The 19,666-nt window shown below is 37.5% G+C and overlaps 1 protein-coding gene across 1 annotated transcript; it reads left to right on the forward strand.

The window, feature by feature from the left end:
* Positions 1-911: 911 nt before the first annotated feature.
* LOC135470561 (fibroblast growth factor receptor 3-like) lies at positions 912-19,435 on the forward strand. The gene is made up of 18 exons (XM_064749580.1): positions 912-1,069; positions 4,338-4,508; positions 4,830-4,920; positions 5,451-5,768; positions 6,782-6,910; positions 7,336-7,477; positions 8,438-8,553; positions 8,861-9,031; positions 9,226-9,392; positions 9,589-9,790; positions 10,702-10,824; positions 13,939-14,102; positions 14,436-14,567; positions 14,806-14,873; positions 15,049-15,089; positions 15,302-15,393; positions 15,941-16,045; positions 16,600-19,435. Exons 2-18 carry the CDS (start codon positions 4,380-4,382, stop codon positions 16,714-16,716), a joined length of 2,307 nt encoding a protein of 768 aa, XP_064605650.1. The 5' UTR covers positions 912-1,069; positions 4,338-4,379; the 3' UTR covers positions 16,717-19,435.
* Positions 19,436-19,666: the final 231 nt, after the last annotated feature.

A 19,666-nucleotide genomic window follows, 5' to 3' on the forward strand; every position in this document is an offset into this window, starting at 1 on the left:
GTAAGCTCTTGTAAATATACCTCAGTTAGTGTCCTTAGCAACCCGACTCTAGCAAGGTGGGATAAAAAATGCAGTGATGTTACTTGAAATTTATTAGACGTTACATCAAAGTTACTTGTAAAATTTTGTGAAGTTGTCATTCCCAACATCCTGGAAATTGTGAAGCGGTTTATGCAAGCATTTTGCATAATTTACAATTTAGACATAGGTATAAAAAGTATATCTCAAATGGCATTTTTTCACAGTACAGTTGAAGTATTAAATGGTGTTGCTTAAACCAGTGTGCATTTGTTTGTGTTAACAGCTGCAGTGGTGCAGTCTTCAGAGCAAGAAGTGAGTACGGGATCTTTTTCAGGCTCTAACTGAATCCCCCTTCAGTTTTCTATGCTATAAAATTCGCCGTTCATCAACGACTGATTTTATTCACAACACCGCCCCAACGCAAAAAGGAAAAGAAATCTGCACCCCATTTTCAAAACACAACCATCAGAATTCAGTCCGTTCAGAATTCACTTATCATAGATCAGAACGTTCACAGCATGCAGGGAGCAATGCTTTCTTACCACGTGATATTACGTACATATGTCACGAAGGCTGTACAAGAAGAATAACATTGTGATGTGAAAAGGACATATTCATGTAAGTAGGCCTACTATAAGTCGCACAGGCTGACACAAAAAAATCTATATCGTATTCAACATGTTTAATACATAATATATTCCTGACCCCAGGGATATAGCACAGACAGCACAGGGAAGAACAGCACTGACTGCTGATTTGCTGAAATAGACAGATCCGGGTAGCGTTAAGTGAGACATTTTAACCACACAGCGGTAGCGGAACCTTTGCAGGGCTTTATTCTCTGGACAGAAGTGTGCAGCTTAAAGGCGGAGTGTGCAGCTGCACGAAAACTCACACAATTACATGGTGGTATACTGGTGGCTTTAACATACATAGCGACAGCGCCTCGTTGTGTGGTAAAAGTGACTGTGAGAACACAGAGGAGAGTATATCAGTTGGAATAGAGACGTATCTCACTATTTATCTCACCCTATTTGGCCCGTATAAGGTAATTATTGGCTTTTTTGATTTTTTGGAATGTAATCAGTTTACCATACCGACCTATGATTATGACATGCAAGCTTTTGATATATATAGTGCATGTGCTAGGTAAAGGCATTTGTATTCTAAATCTCGACCCTGGGAACTTGTGACTCAGCTAGTATCGTCACGATGTGTACTCAGTCGTCAGTGTCTGATAGTGACAGAAATCTTCGGCCATGTGACACAAATCAAAATGAGTTTGTGGTTGCTAAGAAATCCGAAAGAAAAAAATTTAAAGTTAGTATGGTAAATGTAACACTCTCTATTCCCTATGATGTGTGGTGTTCGTGTAATTACAAAATGACATAATAAAAACTGTCAATCTTTTTCACAAATCTGTGCCATTGATGTAACAAATACAAGTCGACCGAAGTTTTTGAAACTTGAGTATGTATTCGACTGATAGGTGAATTTGTGCGCGTATTTGGATGACATGGGTCACATGCTATGGAGAGTGTATTGGACTCATGTGAAAACACTCGTACTCTTTACAGCGCATGCATCGCTCTGTAGACGCTCGCGTTACATCCTTGTCACTACTAACACATTCTGTACTGCAATTTTGAAAAAACGCTTAAACCACATAGGTCATGGTGATGTGGCAAGAAATGTCGTCAGAGAGCGCAAAAAACTCTCTCCACCTTTGTTTCTCTTAACAGTTGATGTGTATTCATTCTCTTTACCTTAAGTATCCACAACATGACTCTAACGGTAACCTGAAGCAATTTAATTGCTGATCATAGGCACGAAGGCATCAGTGGTGAGACTAAGTCTAAACATGAGCAGAACCTAAGTGAAATGTGCACAAATAATTTCGTAAATACATGAGCTGAAAAGGATTTTTACAAAGGGTTGTATCTTTCAATTTAACCCCTTCAGAATAAAAAAACACAGCAGTAATTCTCACTTTACATGATAATAGCTTGTACCGGAGGTAAATAGGCAGAAGTTCAGACAGTTAAGGAAACAATCTGGTGAAACTTACGTGGAGTTTGCGAGAGGTAAAGAAAAACTGTTTGATAGCTACTACAGGGCTCTGAAGTTAGATAATTCTTTTAAGGATTTAAGGGAGGTTGTCCTCTTGGAGGAATTTAAGATAAGTGTTCCTAATGATCTCAAGGTTTATTTAGGTGAACAAAAAGTCAAGGACGTTAAGGCCACAGCCAGTTTGGCTGATGAATAGGAGTAAAATCACAAGACTAATGAACAAAAATGTCAGCCCAAATTTCAGAAGAAGTGAAATTCCGATAAGAAGGCAAATTTTAGCACTGACAAGCAGACCGGTGAGAAGCATAAGTCAAATGTGGGTTTTTCTTCTGACAAGAAGACCTTCCAGTACAAACCTGAAGATGTCAATCTACCGTCTTGCCCAATACTGAAGAGGAAAAAGGAGCGAAAGTCAGTAGCTTTTGTTAACTCTGACTGTAGCCAGTGAGGCCACAGGCAGGGATTGGCAGTGTTGGTCCTATCGTTAAACCGCAAGTTGAGGAGGCAGGGTAGACTCCAGAGACATACTGGGGATTCATGTCGGATGGTTTGCTTACTGGTAATGAAGTTACCTCCCCTATTCGTATATTTATGGAAACTGGGCCTAGTTAGTCTTTGATGTTGGCAGATGTGATTCATGCACATTCTGATAAGGCCAACAGTCATGTTTTGATCCAGAGTATTAATGAAAACTTTATGTCCGTTTCCATTACTGGAGGTTACCGTTGATTCTGATTTGGTTACTGGTTCAGTAACTGTATGGTTGTTAATACTTTGTCTGTGGAAGGTATTTCCTGTTTGCTGGGTAATGATTTAGCAGGAGATAATGTGTGTGTTCTCATGTCTGTAGTGTTCCGGTTTTGGACGGAAATACAAAAGACCTACAAGAGCAGTTTCCAGGTGTATTTCCATCTTATGTGGTTACAATATCACAGAAAAAGACTAGGGAGAAGGAAGACAATTCTTCTATTACCACTGGGGACTCGTTGGGTAATAATAATTTGGCTGAAACGTTTTTTTTCATGATATTAATGGTGTAGGGGATGATCAAGAGTTAGACAGACCTGTGTCCTCTCGATTTGATGTGGTTAAACAACAGTCCAAAGTTCTCGAGCCTTCGGTGTTTATGAGTTTAGTGTCATGGGACATAGGGTATACATTCTGGAATTATGCATCGGTGTTGTAAACATGTCTGGGATCAAGGCATACAGAATATTCTTGATATTGGTCTATAACTATGAAAGACGGAGTTGTGAAGCTCGCATTCATTCATTCAAGTCCACTTGTGAGCACTCAACACAAAAACCGTCATAATTTTTTGTCATTCATTGTGAAGGATTTTGCTGGGTTGGCAGACATCGGCTTTAACGCCATTTGACATTCGTCATTTGTACTCCATTTTCTGCACAGAGTTCTTTGTGAGCTTGTGTTTGGCAACGTGCTATTTTTGGAGACGTTATTTTGGAGTTTGCGTCGCTCATTGTCTCTTTGTGCTATTAGGTACATTTCATCCCAGTTTACCCTGAAAGTGGCTTTATGTGTATTTCTAAGGAACATATATCGACAGCTCGGCATCACGGACGCTACTGTCAACCCGTCCGCCCTGGGAAGTTACACATTCACAGGAAGTTGGGGAATAAGCCAGTTATCGGACTGTCATCCGTAGATTGAGGAATATTCCTCTTAACTGTGGATTCTAAATTTACGTGGACTACGGAAGCCGGAATATTCCATCCGAATTTGGAAACTGTAAGATTATATATATATATAGTTTTCTATATTATTATCAGTTGTATTATATGTTTTTTTCTGTTCAAATATATATATTGAACTTAGTCAAGCGTTTGCGTGTGTCTTTGTTAGATCTTGTAAGGCTTGTCGCTAAGCTAAGAGTTAAAAAAGCCAGTCGTTTCTCATCTTTACTCTTTGATAGTGGTACCCTCACAGATGCTTAGTCCACAGCATAACCCTGGATAATCCTGCATAAACCGGGATACTGCTGGTGGAGTATGAAAATAGCATTTTGAGTAAGTCAAGACCAGTAACTTTCTTACATTGCAGCTAACATCAACGTACCTTTGTACCTTATTCCGCCTGTCCTTTATCCAGAAATCTGCACATCACGTAAACTCGTATATAACGGCGCCTATGTAGTTGTGTTTATGTTACGTTTAGTAAATAGTTATCAGCTAACAAAACGTGAAACATGGCTTGAAATTTTCTTCTGAAGCTTTCAATCATTACAGACAAACCCCAAGGAACAAGACTGGCGATATTTGTATCAGACAATGTCACCGAGGCACTTTCTTCTGCTGTATGTTACATGCCTCTTTGTGGTGACGTCACTCTATCAGTCTGTGGGCGACGCGTTTAACCCTGTTTGCTTCATTGAAAGACCCTTCAGTGCCCTAAGTAAGGTAAGTGATCCGTGGTATGAACATGTGTATTTCTTCCAGGAATAAGCTATGCACTGTAAGTGAGCAACCTTCACTGACATATACAAAATGTCAAACGTTAAACGGCAGCGGAGTTACATCTCCGGGTTTGTCATCTTTATCAGCTCTTGAGAGGAAGGTCGCCTTGACTAATTTAATTATACAACTGGAGACCTCGACTGAAGACAAATAATAGTATTTGTAAAATAATGCATTTTGTTTGGGGCTCTCAACATTCACTATTAAAACTGCATGCGAATGGTAAAATTACCATAGCGTTATATTCTACATCATTTGTTGCAGAGAAGCAGAAGTCTTGTTCAAGTGCAGACTGTACTTCCAGAATACCAATCAGTCTTAAGTTTGGAGGCAAGCTGGAAACCAAAGGATGACTGTTAGTTGCAAGCATGGATGATCATTCCATTTTCTCTTCCCTGTGTCTGCTTTTAAAAAGCCACAAACACAAAGAACATTGTCCATTTTTGTCCGTTGCGGACCTGGTTAATTCATATTTCTATGCACAGAATCACATGCACTGATCTTAATTAACTTCATCTGAAAACTTTGTCTTTTTAAATCAGCTTGAAAGTACCAGCACTTACAACTGTAGCTGGTATTAAGTTTATAGCTAACATATTATTTTATGAGTTGGGCTGTGGTTCAAATTTTCAATCGAAAAACTGTATTTGTGATTAGCTGTAGTTCTTGCTTCTTGCATTTTCACCTAATTCTGCTTAAGTCATGGTGCTAGGGGGCGTGTAATTTGCTACTATTTATGCATTTACACGAACAATTAGAATAAAACCCTAACTGAGGTAAATTGACAATATGTCGTACGGTTACGTGTGGCCATTTGCCAGCTATCACACGGTCATGGCTGCTCTGGTTTCTCTCTGTATGCTGTACGTCTTAATTATATTGCAGGTACTTTGGAAATTAGTATCCTAGGGCATTTTACTCTGTACACTCTATTCTTGGAACTTGTTGAGTTACGCTGTAATACCACATCTGAGGGATACATCTCTCCTGCAAATGTCACGAAAGTGAAGACTGGAATACAGAATCCAGATCCCAAGTTCCCGGATATACCAAACCGTTGGTGGGGAGAGAGCGGAACGGTGGTTATCGTAAACGTTGCGCAGGTCAATGCCAGTAACGTAGGACTATATCACTGCTTCGCCAAACATGATCTGTTTGATGAAAAGACAGCTATTAATATCAACATAACCATATCTGTTAACGGTAAGTAAATAGTAATCAAGTTGTAACATTTGCGATAGGTAATCCACGAGGGCCGCATACCAGATTGTGTTGTGGATTAAAATAATAAGTTTGCGTATATCCTTGATCACATATAAGTCTGCATTACATAAGGACAACTTTGTCCTTTCAGAGTGCTTACCAAGTCCTGGCACTGGTTTGTCGCCTATTCCATATGCTTTCTAGGAAGGATTCGAAAATCGTTTTTCCTTATACATCTTACCTCAGTCTAAATCAGTGTGTTATAAATGCAAATGCATGGGATTATGCAAGCTAGGGACTAGACGTTAAAATGTTTGCAAAACTTCCCTGATTTGAATGTGATACATCACAGTAAATGATAACATGCTAAAAGTATTGATTTTTATATTGTCTTCAGATTTTGATTAAGAATTTAGCCGTCCAAATAGACTTTCGTTATATCAGTGGCCAACCATAATGTACGTACCAATTCATTAATCGCGGGACCAATTTCCGACATTCAACCCGAATCACCCCCCAATTAAGACAGTATATAAAGTAAGACAGTTTGAAATCTGTCGTTCATCAAAAATATATTCCTCAGTTGCGTATTGACTAAAACTGCCCATCCAACACCGCGATCTTATCTGACAATGAATACCAGGTTAAGGGGAATAACACATACTGATGAATCATATCAGAAGACGATCTGAAGACAAACCAGCAATACTAATTTTCAAGTCGTTAAATAATAAATACCGAGGACTTATATTTGTATAAAAACTACACTGGATTCCCATGGCACTTGAACCAATTTCAAATTTCACAATTCACAAACCATCATGTATTTAGCGAATTTAATATAACTCTATTGTAAAATTTAGGAGATATATCTATTATGGTGATAGCGATTGATGGAAACAGTTTGTCGGGCATGGGCAATTAGAAAAAGAGCTAGATCTTATCGTATGGGCACATTTAAAATGTCAACATAGTCCAGTAGGAACTAATGCTTTCTTACGGGAATTTTCTAGGTTGTCCCGAAGGCTCTTGGGGTTTGCACTGCGACCAATCATGTAGATGCATGCACGGAGGCACTTGCCATTCCTGGGATGGATCGTGTCGGTGTGGAAAATCATGGAAGGGCCTCTTCTGCGAGCAGGGTAAGTTGGTGTGTGACATTTACAGTCAAAAATAAAGAAAAATGTTTTCCTCTTTGTGCTTAAACTTGTATGAAAATGTATTGCAATTTGTTTCCATATTTGTGTTATATTTGTCTGTCATACCAGAAATGCGTGTTAAATGTTATAACTAATAAATTTTAATTAACATAACTGCATTTTTGAAAAGCCTTATGCCATGGTGCTAAGTATCTACTAATTCAGCACTTCTGTGAACAGTTAAAATAAATCACATTCTCTTAAAAAGAGGAATAGTTTTTATAAATCTGCAATACATTGTTTCGAGGTATATTTGTGCGTCTGTTTGCAAAATATTCCAAACGATGCTTTTGACGTCTAACATTTTTCAAATGTTTTACCTAGCACTTATTTACTTTAATATATATTTTGCTTTCTCTTCCCTTCAGAAAATCCACACGTGGAAGCAGTGGCCAACACTGACTTTGTATATGTGGGAGACACCTTCAATCTTTCGTGTCTGACTTATGTCCTCAACATATCCGAGAGTAATTTCACTTGGTTCTTCCAGAATGAACGACTGTATTCTGGGTACGCATCTCTGGTGCTAGTTTAGGCGTATTTCAATAGAGAATACTATGCCACTTTCTCTGTACTGGAGTTCTCTCCACTCACTTCTCAATGAAAAATTAATTAGGAACACAGCTGATCTCACGTTTCAGTTTATAGACGAATGCTTCGCGATACATTCTGGTGGGAAATTTCACTGCAAAATTGCAGGAAGAGGTATCGCGATAAAACTCAATGCAAGCTTACAACTTACTTTGGCCTTACAGCCCAATGAGTGAAGATGCGAGTGTCGGACTCAAAAGAAGACATTCTGTAATCGCAATGCCCATTTCACGAGAAACAGTATATAAATTGTGAATAAATCGTGAATAAAGTGAATATTTTATGTAAGAGTTTAAATTTTCAGAATGTCCAGCATGAGTATTCCCAAGGTGAACGATGACCATACAGGTGAATACGCCTGCGCACACATTACCAGTCATGTCCCACATGTACCTTATTGGCAGGGTTGATATTTTCAGAGTGTCAAGCATCAGTATTCCTGAGGTGAACGATGACCATACAGGTGAATACACCTGCTCACACATTACCAGTCATATCCCACATGTACCTTATTGGCAGGGTTGATATTTTGAGAGTGTCCAACATGAGTATTCCCAAGGTGAACGATGACCATACAGGTGAATACACCTGCTCAAACATTACCAGTCATATTCCACATGTACCTTATTGGCAGGGTTGATATTTTCAGAGTGTCCAACATGAGTATTCCCAAGGTGAACGATGACCATACAGGTGAATACACCTGCTCACACATTACCAGTCATATCCCACATGTACCTTATTGGCAGGGTTGATATTTTCAGAGTGTCCAACATGAGTATTCCCAAGGTGAACGATGACCATACAGGTGAATACACCTGCTCACACATTACCAGTCATGTCCCACATGTACCTTATTGGCAGGGTTGATATTTTCAGAGTGTCCAGCATCATTATTTCCAAGGTGAACGATGACCATAAAGGTGAATACACGTGCACAGCCGTTACCAGCGATGGAGAGGTGTTTTCTGATACAGTTGTAATTACCATTATTGGTAAGATTGAAGTCCTCCTCTCTCCATTAAACTAAAATTCACTACGATCTTTAAAGGAAGTATTCATATCGTGTTCATGCCTTCTCAAATGAAAAAAATATAAAATACCTTTCGCTTATTGACTAAGAACGTCCATATTGGCTGAACACGAACGTCTGTTTCAACACATCGGTTCTGAATTTAGTGTCGTCCCCTTTAAAGTACCATTCAGCTATTTGTGAATAAGATCCCGTATTCGAAAAAATATTCGCATTTACGTCATGGGGCTGTGAGATAAATTAATGTTATCCCTGTATTTATCTTGAAGGTTGCAGACCTGGCAAATATGGGAAAAATTGCGACAAACAATGCGAGTGTCAGAATAATGGCACTTGTGACAGATATGGAACATGTATCTGTTCGGATGGGTCTTCGGGAACATGGTGCAACGAAACAGATTGTGGAAACCGGAGTACGAGCCTCAAAAACTGTTCAGATGGTATGAACGTCTTCATATAATTAATTTTTTGTGTGACGGATATAAACCGAATGTCATATATTCAGGCAAAACGCATTGAATAATATGTTTAAAAGGTGTTTTGTTGATTGAAGCCTATCCCATATGCCATGTCACCCAACTTGAGAAGATATGATATTGCAAGAATATATGTTTTTGCATTTTTATGTTAATAGGTACGGACTTAGCACCGAATGTTGGCTTTGTGGTTGGATGGACCATCGGAGGAGTGGTATTACTAACCACAATTATTATAATGTTAGTGTTGTTTTTGAAGCGGCAACAGCCTTGCCTAAGAATAACCTATACATCCGAGTCTTCGACCATTGAGGAGTACCTACGGGCAAGTATATGTCATGAGCTTTAATTCAACAGTTTTGTTCTTCATTTATGTTGTACTCTTTTATAGGTAATTTAAAGGATAAAATACAACTTTCAGCAGATGAAATCACTGAAGGAAATCATTTCATTTACAAGTGAAACTAGTACTGAGCCCTTTAATGTATGTGAACGATATTTTATAGCAATATGTGTTTCAGTCCAAAGACGTTAGCGAGCTGGTGAAAGACAAGGGCCAGCTTCGAACCTCAGACCTGGGTGTATTGTGGTCTCACTGGGGTCTGGACGAGTCGTGCCTCTTTGTAGGGACGCAGCTTGCCGAAGGCTGTTTCAGCACTGTCTATGATGGACACTTCATGCAGGTTGGAAAGATGTACAGTGTTGCAGTTAAGATTCTTAAAGGTATGATCAAACGTCGTCAAATACACAGCATGGCAGGGCTTTCAAATCAGTAAAATCTAATTATATTCATCGGCACTAAAAATGCAGTACTCTGCAACTGCTATAGCTCTTATGTTTTGAAATTCCTTAGCCAAACGTTCATACGTTGTATGAATAGAATCTTTTTTATTATGGCGTTAAGTTCATTCAAATAAGTTAAACTACAGCATCTTTGTAATATCTTCTGTTTAACTGTGTAATTTAAAAGCAAAGTTGTTATTTTAAACAAGGCAGTAATTTTTGTCCCCAAAAGACCTATTGCACAAAAGTAAGAAGTGTTGAAATACAATCCTGTGTTCTGGGGCACACGTTTTGTCTCTATTGCAGGACTTGATAGGTCCAAAATAGCATCAAACTGACCAAAATGAACAGTGGATCATTTTCATCTGGATGCAGTATCTGCAATGATAAATAATTGACGCTTTATTACATACACACATACGCCCATATATTAAAGGTTTTAACTTGGAAAAATAATAAATGCAGGAAAGTATTATTTTTGGTCCGATATGATGTATTACCTGTGGGTAATGAGTGCCTAACCGCCTCACCTCCTTTACAATATAAAAATTGAAACAATCCCTCTTAATCCAATAATCGAATATTTCTGAGAGTAAAGATACAGATTTTACAGGTGTAAGGTTTTATACTATTTTACTTAAACTGAAGGTAATCTTTTCAACTGTGACTTTCGGAAGAGTTGGGACACTTGAAAACAAACTTGCAAGTTAATTCCAATTATTTGTTCTCTACACAGCCTTAATTTCTTAATTTTCATATACCATATACCAAACTATACGTACCTGGCAAATTAACTGCCGTTTCTGATATTGTTTGCTTAAACTATCAACGCCTAAAAATATACTTGACAGATGAAAAGGACGAAGTTGCTTGGAGAAATTTCATGGGAGAGTTTGAAATACTTTCACATGTGTGTAAGCACTCAAACATTGTCCAGATGGTTGGCCTTTGCACGAAAAACATCTTCAGTAAAGGTAATCAGTCCTCGGATAAATATTCATCATATATCATATATATAATATATATGGACAATGGTGGTTGTCCATGATAAAGGTATTTCTCCACAGATCTATGAACTGAATAACGGCCTGTTCTAGACATACGTCCTGTGTGTTACGCCTGATAACACAAGCGAGGTTGTATCACATACTCAGAAATGTCTCTTTTCGAAGCACAGCACATGGGTTATAGGATTATGCCTGATGAATGAAAACCGATTGAAACCAAACTGTCAGAACTAGGTCTCCCTGACCGAAGAAAAGTAACATCCGCGTTACTTTTGTTATCCAATTTTATCGTACCCCTAGAATTTAAATGTGTGAAAGCTATTTTCCTGTCGAACAAAGGATTATGTAGTGTATTAATCAGAATAATGATAATGACTTCGTCGGAGAAATTCGTCGGTTCTTCACGCTTTTGAAAGACATCCTGCCATCCCCTTAACGATGTGATTGTTAGAGATTTATATATCAGCGTTACTATCACGGACCGAACAGATGCCATGTGTTTGGATGTATGGAATTGGGGGAACCTGGAAGTTTTCAGATGATTAAAAGGTAAGTTCACCGCGAGAAACATGTAAATGTATGCGCCTACCGTACGGGAATTCCTTGTGACACTTTACTTGTTCATCTGTAGGGTTTTCAAATTAATTTCGTGTTCACTATGATTATATGATGTAGGCTGACAGAAGAAAAGAAAATCTTGTCTAGGGTGCCGTACATGTAAAACAGACTATTTCGGTTGTCTCGCTCCAATAACTCATTACCAAACTTGGACTTTAACCGTCTAGGATGTCCCAGATTACGTGTCAGGTTGCTAGAGTGGAGGAAATGGATATACAGATATCAATCATATAAATGGAATAGATAATTTGCTTCGTATAACTGACAAAAGCACGAACCACCCTGTCAATTTCCTGGACTATGTCTGTGATGCACGATGACCAACATGCTTACAGTGTAGGGTTTCCCTTAACGTATTGTGTGCCTGAACCAAGCTGTAATTTGCTGCATGTTGGTTTTGAATGTCATGTTGCCATAAACGGGTTAAACAAAACTTTATTATTTCGAAACTACAATACAAACCCTTTCAGAACACTTATGAAACCCAGTTACGTACATAAGCTTTAACAGGGTGAATTTGTGCATTTTTTATATTAACAATGTGAACATATATGTAGTTCAGTTACGTTAAAAAACAGTACTTGGAAACAGGAAATATTGTTTTTTATATTAATATATTTAGTTAATATGTTTCATAACATATTTTATAAGCTGTTGTCAAAATTTTGATCAGAATACAGAAACGTAACATTGTGTTGATACATGCAATAATATTTAGTGATATAGATGTATGATATTGATTGGATGATTTGGATCAAGGATTTAGTATGCCCATGTTTTACCCACCCATAATACTGATTGCAATCACTCGGAAAGGGAATGATTGCATGGTTGATGATTTATGGTGCAGTTTTTGCATTTTTGAACACGCGTGGCACAAATTTCCACACATTTCTTTTTATCCTCATATAATAGAAAGTAGCTATAATATTGTAATTTGTGTTGGGAGTACGGTATATTAAGATGTATGCTATTCTTCGTAATGTTCTCTGTATTTTCCCATTAACTCTATTTTGTGCTAACGAATAGAGCAGGTGGTAAACTTTCTAACATCATACATAAGAAGTTCTAAAAACAAAAGTCATAAATGACTTAAATGCTGAACAAAAAAAAATTGTTCTTTTGGAAAGATGTGCATCAATACCTAGCGAAATGTGGTAGTTCCTGGTTAGTAATGGACTAGCTTCGCCGAACAAGTGAAACAAAAAATAAGAGTACCAATAAAATAAATTAAAATACCTTTTCTAACATTCTTCAAATTTTCTTTTTTACCCAGGTCTGAATGCCATTTGAACATTGATGACACAGTACAGACATATATTCTGGACATGTGTGCCTCGAATGACAACATAGGATTTAACTGACTCTGTTATATGGACCGGTCTCAACCATTTCTAACGGAATTTGCTGATAAGGACGAACTATAAAGGGTCTGTGATTATGTGGACAACAGAGCAGTGGTGTGCTGCACAGTTCTGTGCTATACATTGACTTGGCGCTACGTTATGTTCTTAATGTGCAATATAGTTTACATGACGAACAAACAAGTGTGTACCAGATGTGTATTTCTGTGAAAACACCAAAGTGTGTGGAAATGCAAGTGGAGTTTCCATCTGACAATTCTAAAAAAGTTTCGATTCTAAAATGGATTTACATATTTGATTGAAGTCTTAGTATGATGCTGTCCCATTTTGGTTTTGTGAACTTAAATGTTTCGTCCATTTATTGACAGTTTTATTGAAATAAATTTTGTATTTTTCTCTCCTTCTTTCTTTTTTTTATATTAATGAAGAACAACAGACATTGTGGTGTGAGGAAAGGTGTCTTATTATATAAGACATCAAAATAATGTGAACAGAATTGCTGGTACAGCAATTTATTTGTTTATTTATTTGATTTGTTTTTTTACGCCATACTGAAGAGTATTTCACTTGTATGACGGCGGCCAGCATTATGGTGAGAGGAAACCCACGGCCATCCGCAGATTACTTGCAGGCGATCCCATATACTACCGGAGAGGAAGGCAGCATTAGCTGAACTTGAACTCACGACGACCGCATTGGTGAGAAACTCCTGGATCATTGCGCCGCGCTGGCGTGCTAACCATCTCGGCCCCCAGGTGCTGTAATAATGAAGGGGAAAGGCAATTTTGCTTTTAAAAGTCTGATTGTAATATTTTGCTGCAATTTGCGTACAATGGTCAGATAACCAAACACACCAGCCACCCCTCCACAAGCTGTCACACCCTTTCTGGTATATATATATATTAATAGAACCGTAGGCTTCATGACCAAATTTTGGATTTGTTTAACCAAGTATTCTTGGGAGGCTGGAGTCAATTGGGGTCAGTCCGATCAATTTTTTGTGGTCCGTTAACATTCTTTGTCATAGAATACATGACAATTACTGTGTATACCGTCAACTGCTCTCGATGATGGCTTACACACTTGTCTTTTGTTGCAGTTGTTACCTGTTTAATACTAGAAAACATGGCTGCTGGATCACTTTATGCTCTTTTGCTTGAAAACCGAAAACCCAAGACGGCTCATTACCAACTCCAGTCTCACGATTATGTTCGCATCGTTTTGGATATCATTCGAGGGATGACTTATCTAGAGAAGTTACGAGTAAGGATATTATATTGTTGAGATAAATAGTTGATATCTAGTAATGTATCACCACTATATGACTCTAATGATGATGTGGAGTTAAGACAGTTGATTCGTTTGTATCCAACATAGGTTATCATTTAAATAAATATCATTGTTGATTTATCAGAACAATGTCAAACAGCTCTGGAATGAATCTCAAGATAATCAATTGCCTGAAATCTTAGTTCATCTTTGGTATAAGAACAGTTGCCTGAGAATTAATATTTTCCTAATGGATTGTGGTTTGATTTTCTTCGATCGTTAGAGCCGTTGACAGTAACACTTAATCATTATTTTTGTTCTCTGCAGTATGTCCACAGGGATCTTGCTGCTAGAAATGTACTGCTCAACGAATCTTTAGTGGCAAAGATATCTGACTTTGGCTTGGCCAGGGATGCTTATTCCACAGGAGAATACCATCAAGCCACAGGGCGTAGGAAGGTAGCACAAACTCAACAAGACACAAAACGAAAATCAAATTTATATTGCTAAGAATCAGAAACAGCAGTGTCATAGATTCCAATTTTTTGTTAATTTGTTTGCTAATTGTTATTGGTCGATAATTTTTTTTAGTTGTTCTTAATTTTCTGTTGAAATTAGTCAAATATTTCAAAATCAACAACTATTACGTTTTACAAGAACAGACCCACATGATACTGTAACTATTTTATTGGTTCAGGCTTTACCCTGGAAATGGATGGCCTATGAATCTATTAAGGACAACCTGTATACGCCAAAAAGTGACGTGTAAGTATTGTGAAAATTCATGATGAGTAATCAGTGGTTTAATTGACTGTTTAAGTTAGGTTTGAGATGATGATGTATATAAAAAAGGTTCTATTATAAAGGACATTTAATCCTGATAAAACATTTCTAAATAATGAGGAAATCGATAACTGGTCTTTTATGTTCAACATTGCAGATGGTCATTCGGGGTTTTGTTGTGGGAAATTTCTACTCTAGGTGAGTATTTTCTTTCAGCTACTTCCACATAAATATAAATGCGCAGCAAAGCTTATCGTCGGAAACTGTAATTTTTACGGCTATCGTGTAAACTACAACCGTTATGCACACGAATAAACTCCAGCAAGCTTTATTTAATATCTACTGCATATATTTTTTTTACTGAGTATTGATTTGGATGTCAGTGTGATAAAGTATCTTCCTTGCCCTAGGTGCTTGTCCATATCCAGGAGTATCCAACGAAGAACTACTTGCCCATTTGGATAAAGGATGCAGACCCGAAAAATCCCCATCATGCTCAAAGGTAAATCCGGTGGGAGATTATCGACTTGGAACGACTTTTTACGGTTTGCGAATGTCGAACTTCTCGTTTGGGCATATACTAGTAGAGTTAACTGCTGAATAGGAAGGTGATCCTATTCATCGTAAATTTAACGTATTTGCTCAAGGAAATTTAGACGGTAGTCTCAATAACGTATAGTAGCATTGCTGAATCAGACCCAGGACATTTGATTATTGTTAAGACAGATTGGTGTTTTCTATCACAGTTTTTACTTTGTGAAATCACTCACACTAGTAGCGCGGTACTGATACACGTCATACCGGAATATTGTCACCCCGCCTCTTTTGCTTTCGTTCATATGAGAAAACGTTTTAACCTGTCTTGATCACCAAAGAGTCTGAATCACTGCGCGACAATTTCGGTTTGATGCCGAAGACATCTTCAACAGAAACATTACTTGTTATGTGTGCAACTACATTATCTATAAACGGAAATGATTTAAACACAGTTGTCCAGAATTTTTAGCTCGGCAATAATTTAATATGTAGATCTATACCATTGTTTTAAGGTTTGGTATGAAGCAATGAAAATCTGCTGGGTCGTGGATGCGGATGCAAGGCCAACCTTTGACGATCTCTATTGTTTTTTTAACGACTTGTTTACTAAAGCAAAGGTGAGGTATTTCCATTTTTTCGGTCGAGGTTGGTTCTATTGTATCTCAGTTCGAGTCTTCTATCTATCTGTCCTTATTTTCTGTCTGAATATTCGAGCTGTAAATGCAATATCTTGAGAGCAAATTAAGGGATTAATTTCAAACTAGGGATGTGCCAGTTCCAAGAAAAATCGATGAGATTGTTTTTTGGCCCAGCCCAGGTTCAGGCCTTAATATCAAGCTCATAGGCTGGGTACTTGACTCATTTTACTTAATTCAGTAATTGGTTATAACATTGCAATGCCTTGTTTTGAGGGAATTGTATTGAGTGGCTGGATTAAGGAAATCAAAGTAATTTTTGTTATTTATTTATTTGATTGCTTTTTTACGTCGTAGTCAAGAATATTTCACTTATACGACAGCGGCCAGCGTTATGGTGGGACGAAACCCAGGAGAGCCGGGAGGGGAGGGGGACTTTAGGGTTTCAGTTTTGGGTTCGTGACAATAAACACAGAAATGCGTACTATTTTTTGTAAAGGAATGATAAGTCTAGATTTGTTCATACTCTATTGTAGAATCTATCTCCATTTAATGGTGAGGTCCCAAAGTTTGAAGCCAACCAATCAGAGTTGACAGGGATGTCGGACGAGAAAACCTTTGAGGGAACCCAAGAGAGCATCCTGATGTCGTAACTGATTACTAAACAGCTGTCTTCGAACGACAGTTTCACGACTACTAAGCCACAGTAACACTTATAACATATAAGGCAATGAAACTCAAGGTTTCCTTCCGAGACATCGACAGTGCAATGAAAAATTCCACAAGACATCCACAGTGCTGTGAAAACTTCCACAAGACATCCACAGTGCTGTGAAAAATTCCACAAGACATCCACAGTGCTGTGAAAAATTCCACAAGACATCCACATTGCTGTGAAAAATTCCACAAGATGCATGCGGGTATAGGGTAATTGTTTTAAGGATAAGAGCGATTCATATATCACGACTATATCTACTTTTTATTTCACGGACATTTGTACTTCGACTATAATAAAGTACTCCCATATCATGCTTTCAGATTATTGTGTATGTTCAACTAAATATAATTTTTATTTTAGCCTTTTGTTTCTAAGCTTACTATTCGGCATAATTATCGACTGTGACCATAAACGATGTTATGAAGTGAGCTTTTAACGCACTGACAAAATTGTCCCCAAAGCTTTTTTCACACATTGTTTTAGATTTTTGTTACTTCTAAAATGCAGTTAAAGTAGGATAAAATATGGCAGCCTTTTAGGACCAAATCTAAGCGATGTGACATATTACCATTTTCTTCATATTTTATTTATTTGATTTGTCTTTTACGCCTTACTCAAGAATATTTCATTTATACAACGGCAGCCAGCATTATGGTGTGAAGAGACCGGACAGAGCCAAAAGGAAGCCCACGTATATCCACAGGTTGCTGGCAGACCAGAGAGGAAATCAGCATGAACTTGACTTGAACTCACAGCGACCTCGTTAGTGAGAAGCTCCTAGGTCATTTCGCTGTGCTGGGACGTTTTCTTCCTAAGACTTTTCGTTATAAGGATTATTCTAACATGTTTTTAAATTAATGGATTTTCAGTTGGTCAAAATAATGTGAAAACCGTGTGGAATATATGGTTTTAAATGGACCCCGTATAAACACTTTTCTGAAAGTAAACAAAACAATTTAGCCTTCTTGGACACAGTTCTCTGTTGTCTTTCATTTGAGGCACACACTATTTTTTTCTTTTTTCATTAGCCCATTGTATTATTTGTAGTATTTCAGTCGTACATGTAATACGTAATAGCACGTAATAGCACATGTCTTGGATCATCTCTATTAACAAACTATAGATTATCTCCCTCCTCCTACTCCATTCGACATTGGCATAGGGACTTATTGGTTATGTGAGTGTGCTATTTTGGTTCCGCCGCATGCGTTTTTGTTTTTACAGAGTTAACCCCCTTTAAACTATGAATGGGGACTTAGGCATTGAGTCATTGTCAATGCATCTCCTAGTTAGGTGGACCAGCAGACTTGCTGGAACACCTCTTGATTTTATTCGGATTATTATTATTATTTTTTTTCTTCCACGAATTTTGTTAACAGGGTTTTGAAAAGAACTTAAAGGAATACAAACACAATATTATATAGGTATAATCCCTAGGTCATGAAGTTGATGGCAAATTTAAAAAAAAAAAAAAAAGGTCACGTGGTATGGCGGTCATATTGGAATTTGTACAAAACCTTTTAGAGACTTCTTCTATGAAACTATGCAAACCATTGTATTGAAATTATGTATACATAGACTAAGCTTAAATTAGTAGAGTTATGAAGGGTTTAACTATGTCACGTGACCTATTTTTTTTTTTACGTTTTGTCAATTTTAAAGCTTAAAGTACCAGTCGGGCTAGATTTTAAATGGCACGCTTCATACTGTACTTTTGCAAGAGGAATCAACATATGCAATCAAAATTGACCGGAAGTTGTAATTTTCAGGGGGAATCAAATTACAAATAGGAAAAATGGCAAATATATTTACGTCTATAAAATTAAATGAACACCAAATAAAACATCGATTTATATGTTATTTAATACATAGAGGTGAACGACCAGTGTCCCATTTGCATAAATTGCAATATTTAATTAGATTACGTAATACCGCCATATTGGAAAAACGTGACATCAGGCTATAACAAAAATAATACTGAAGCTAGAAAGCTGGGATTTGCACCAAATTGTAGACCAAAAAGCTTCCTCTTTCTGTTATATGACAACGGATTTGAGCTGCGACCAATATTTTTCAAGATATGGGCGTCTACAGATTGCTATTTTATGCTGTAATGTAAATAGTATGTACATATATACCGTAAACGTTTAAGTTATAGGATGTACATATAACATACACTTGTTAGAGGGACCAGAATGTACCTGCATATTATAGGCTTGTAAAAGTAAGGTACTGACCAGCATGTACGGTAAATTTGTAACATTTACATGGAAAGTGCCTATAATAGCTTTAAACAGAATGACAGTAGTTAAAGTTTATCTGACTCCATGGCGTTGTCCGTGGCGTCATGGGCTGGTCCACCGGTTATCGCTGCTTTGCAGCTATATTTATGCTTGAATTTGTTGGCAGCCAATTTTCCACCGTAGATATTGTTATTTGAATACAGGATGGGCAGTATAATACCAAACCTTCTACCACTTTGTGATAAAATGTGACCCTATATACCCATAATCCATATTGCGTTCAGCTGATGACATCATTATGCAATTGGTGTGTTAAATGTAACAAGGGGTCTACACAGACGTCAGTTGTTACCGTTGCATTCGCTGGCTGTATACTTCATATCTAACGTCATACAGATTCAATAAAATCAGCTCATTCATTTATAATTTGCATTTCTTCATGTGCTATTTGTTCAGTTATTTATCTTGATTCGATCCATTTAGCATCAATATCGATTTATTTCTAAATAGTGATTTACCTGTTACTAAACAACAGTTCAGTTGGCTAAGTGAAAGTATTAAATTAAATCCATCCGAAAGAAGTTGGCTGTTTGGCTTACAGATAGGTTAATTTCATCACGTAGTTGTTCGTTCTATTTACAT

The sequence above is a fragment of the Liolophura sinensis genome, chromosome 7, assembly GCF_032854445.1.
Source record: "Liolophura sinensis isolate JHLJ2023 chromosome 7, CUHK_Ljap_v2, whole genome shotgun sequence".
NCBI lineage: Eukaryota > Metazoa > Mollusca > Polyplacophora > Chitonida > Chitonidae > Liolophura > Liolophura sinensis.